Source organism: Spinacia oleracea, chromosome 2, assembly GCF_020520425.1.
Source record: "Spinacia oleracea cultivar Varoflay chromosome 2, BTI_SOV_V1, whole genome shotgun sequence".
Taxonomy (NCBI): Eukaryota; Viridiplantae; Streptophyta; class Magnoliopsida; order Caryophyllales; family Amaranthaceae; genus Spinacia; species Spinacia oleracea.
The window spans coordinates 100891558-100894509 of record NC_079488.1 but is presented as its reverse complement, the minus strand read 5'-3'; the positions used below and the strand labels follow the sequence as shown (position 1 = coordinate 100894509).

The window sequence follows — 2952 nt, the reverse complement described above, 5'->3', positions numbered from 1 at the left end:
CCGAGGCTAGTAACTTGTTTTTTGTGCAGGTTGATTTGGACACAACACATTCGAGCTAGCAAGATCTTCAACACACACAAAAAGGGCCTTCATTCGAAGCCCATTGTTTCACCCGCTTCAACACCGGAACAGACACTATATTTGACAATTCTTTAGGTTTCTTCGCATATGTCATTATGTTTTAAATTTTCTCATCTCATAATATGTTAAGTGTTTGATTTAGTGTTACATGACTAACTAAGTTATGAATCTACGATCGAGCTACTGCATTACACCTTTCCATTTTGGACCATCTTCTACATATCGCTAATAATTACTCCGTTCTTTAGCGATTTTCACATTAGATAATCGATTGAAGTTTTGATCCGATAAATATTACAAATGGCGACACTTCAGTATTGATCAACAAAAACATGAGGGCATGCATTACCCATATGTAACGTACGTGCTTGGAAAATATAAAATATAAATATTTGAATTCTTATTCAAGCTCGGTAATTGATAAAAGTACATCGCATTTTTTTACAAGGTAAGAACTTAGCACATCAACTTATTACAAAAAATTTGGAAAAAATAAGATGTCGATTTATGAACTTATTCAATCGGTTGATGAATTATGAATAGGTAGGGGCCTCATGACCTTAGTTGGCTAGGGGTACACTGTGGAGAACAACAGTCTCGACTGTAAGGCCCGGCCCGAACCCGAACAAGACACCCCAATCCAACCCTTCTCCTGTGGTACTCATTTCTCCCTTCATTGACCTCTTCCTCATCTCATCCAAGATGAACAAAACACAAGCACTAGACATGTTTCCATACTCACTGAGTACGTGCCGAGTCGGGCTGAGTTTATCTTGGTTGAGCCCGAGCTTGGCTTCCACCTGGTCTAAGATAGCCGGGCCACCAGGGTGAGCTACCCAAAAGATGGAGTTCCAATCAATGATCCCTATAGGGTTGAATGCTTCAACCAAAGCCTTCTCAATATTTTTTGAGATAAGGCCCGGGACGTCCTTCAGTAAGTGGAAGGCTAGCCCGACTTCTCGGAGGTGGCCATCGATGGCTCCCTCTGAGTCAGGGAGAATAGTTTGAGCGGCCCATACAAGCTGAAAGATGGGTCGCTCAATATACTCTACTGGATCAGCACCTACAATAACAGCACCAGCTCCGTCTCCAAATAAAGCTTGGCCAATCATAGAGTCCAAATGGGTCTCAGTGGGCCCACGGAAGCAGATGACGGTGATCTCAGAACACACCACCAAGACACGAGCTCCACGGTTGTTCTCAGCGATGTCCTTGGCTAGACGGAGGACTGTACCCCCGGCGTAGCAACCCTGCTGGTAAAGCATGAACCGCTTCACCGATGGTCGGAGACCAAGGAGTTTGGTGAGCTGGTAATCAGCCCCGGGCATGTCGACACCAGAAGTGGTGCAGAAAATGACGTGGGTGATCTTGGACCGCGGTTGGCCCCACTCTTTGATGGCCTTAACAGCTGCCTCTTTGCCAAGTTTGGGCACTTCAGTTGCCAGAATGTCTTGGCGAGTGTCTAGGGACGACGCATTGTAGTCGCACATGTGTGGGTTCTCTTTCAACAACTCTTCTGTTACGTGCATGTACCTCTTCTTAATCATCGACCTTTCACCTGTAATTAAGTTATTAACGTACTATTATTAGCTCCAATTAACCCCATTTCAATCGGATATGTTTTTTGTATAGAAACTAGCTTCTGAGCCCATTCATAGAACGGGCAGTTGTATAGTGGTTGTTCAGATGTATTTTAAAGTTTTAATTAGTGAGTGCTTGTGATTTTGGTAATGCATGAATTAAATAGAGGTGTAATTTGAAGGTTGGAAAAATATAAAAATCATATGTTGAATAAATATTGGATATTAAAGGGATGGATTGGAAGAGACTAATGAGTATATTAGACTATTAATAACTTGATGTTGAATAAGAAAAATGGAGTGGAAGAGGCATTAGAAGTTGTAAATCATAGAAACAATAAAGAAAAAATGAAAAAATACAAAACAAAATGATAGATGAAAGGAGAGACGCCATATGCCTTCTAATAATGAGATGTCACATAACTTCTAATAATATATGATGTTCCTTTCTAAATACTAGGTATAGATGAGCTATAAAGGCAATACAGATTACAAAAATAGTGGTGGGAATTCAAACATGAAACCTATAGTACAAGTACCTTTAATCTTAACCATTTTAATCGTATATGTGAATATGTGATGTTGGTTAAAATAAAAGTAGTCATGGAAGAAAATACTTACACATGCGCTTAAACTTTTGCTTGAGTTGAGTCATATGCTCGCTCTTGGTAACACGGAAGTAGAAATCCGGATACTCGGCTTGGTACATTTCATTAACCGGGTTGGCGGTCCCAATGGCTAGTATGGTGGCCGGACCATCGGATCTTTGTGCGTTTCGGATTTCTTGAACAGATGGGGTACTAGCCATTTTCTTACGAAGGTAATTAATGAATTGATTTTACTATACTCGTAATATGTTTTATCTTAAGAGGCTTGGAGTTGGAGAGTGATGAATGAGAGGCTTGAGTTGAAACATTCTAGTGTTGGGGATTTATATAGGAATCCTTTCATAGAAAAATATTGCATATAAAATGGCCCCTAAGCGAAGAATAATAATGCAATTTTTTTCAATTTTTTTTCATTTTTCCCCCGTTTTTCAAGCTATTAGAGATTAGTCAAATGACCGACCTAAAATATTTTGTCTCAGCATTTGTACATTTTCTCCGTTTTTTTTTACTTGTATCATTTTGATCGGTAAAATTATAGAACACTCATGTGATAACAAACAAACTAGGTAGAAAATAATGGGTCGTATTAATGGTAAATATGTTTTTAAGGGTAATGGGCGGATATTTGGTGTGAACCCACTAAAAAGCATATGAATGCATACCATAAAAGGAAATAGTGAAAC

The 2952-nt window shown here is 39.4% G+C and overlaps 1 protein-coding gene across 1 annotated transcript; it reads right to left on the bottom strand.

The window, feature by feature from the left end:
• Positions 1 to 459: 459 nt before the first annotated feature.
• LOC110776933 (chalcone synthase-like) lies at positions 460 to 2577 on the bottom strand. Its single transcript, XM_021981504.2, has 2 exons — positions 2283 to 2577; positions 460 to 1639 (listed from the first exon to the last, which is right to left on the bottom strand). Exons 1-2 carry the CDS (start codon positions 2467 to 2469, stop codon positions 642 to 644), a joined length of 1185 nt encoding a protein of 394 aa, XP_021837196.1. The 5' UTR covers positions 2470 to 2577; the 3' UTR covers positions 460 to 641.
• Positions 2578 to 2952: the final 375 nt, after the last annotated feature.

Excerpts from the sequence above, each read along its gene's own strand:
- LOC110776933 (XM_021981504.2), bottom strand. The coding sequence starts at position 2,469 with ATGGCTAGTACCCCATCTGTTCAAGAAATCCGAAACGCACAAAGATCC. Across the intron at positions 1,640-2,282 it reads GCAAAAGTTTAAGCGCATGT|GTGAAAGGTCGATGATTAAG; the intron begins GTAAGTATTTTC and ends ACTTAATTACAG.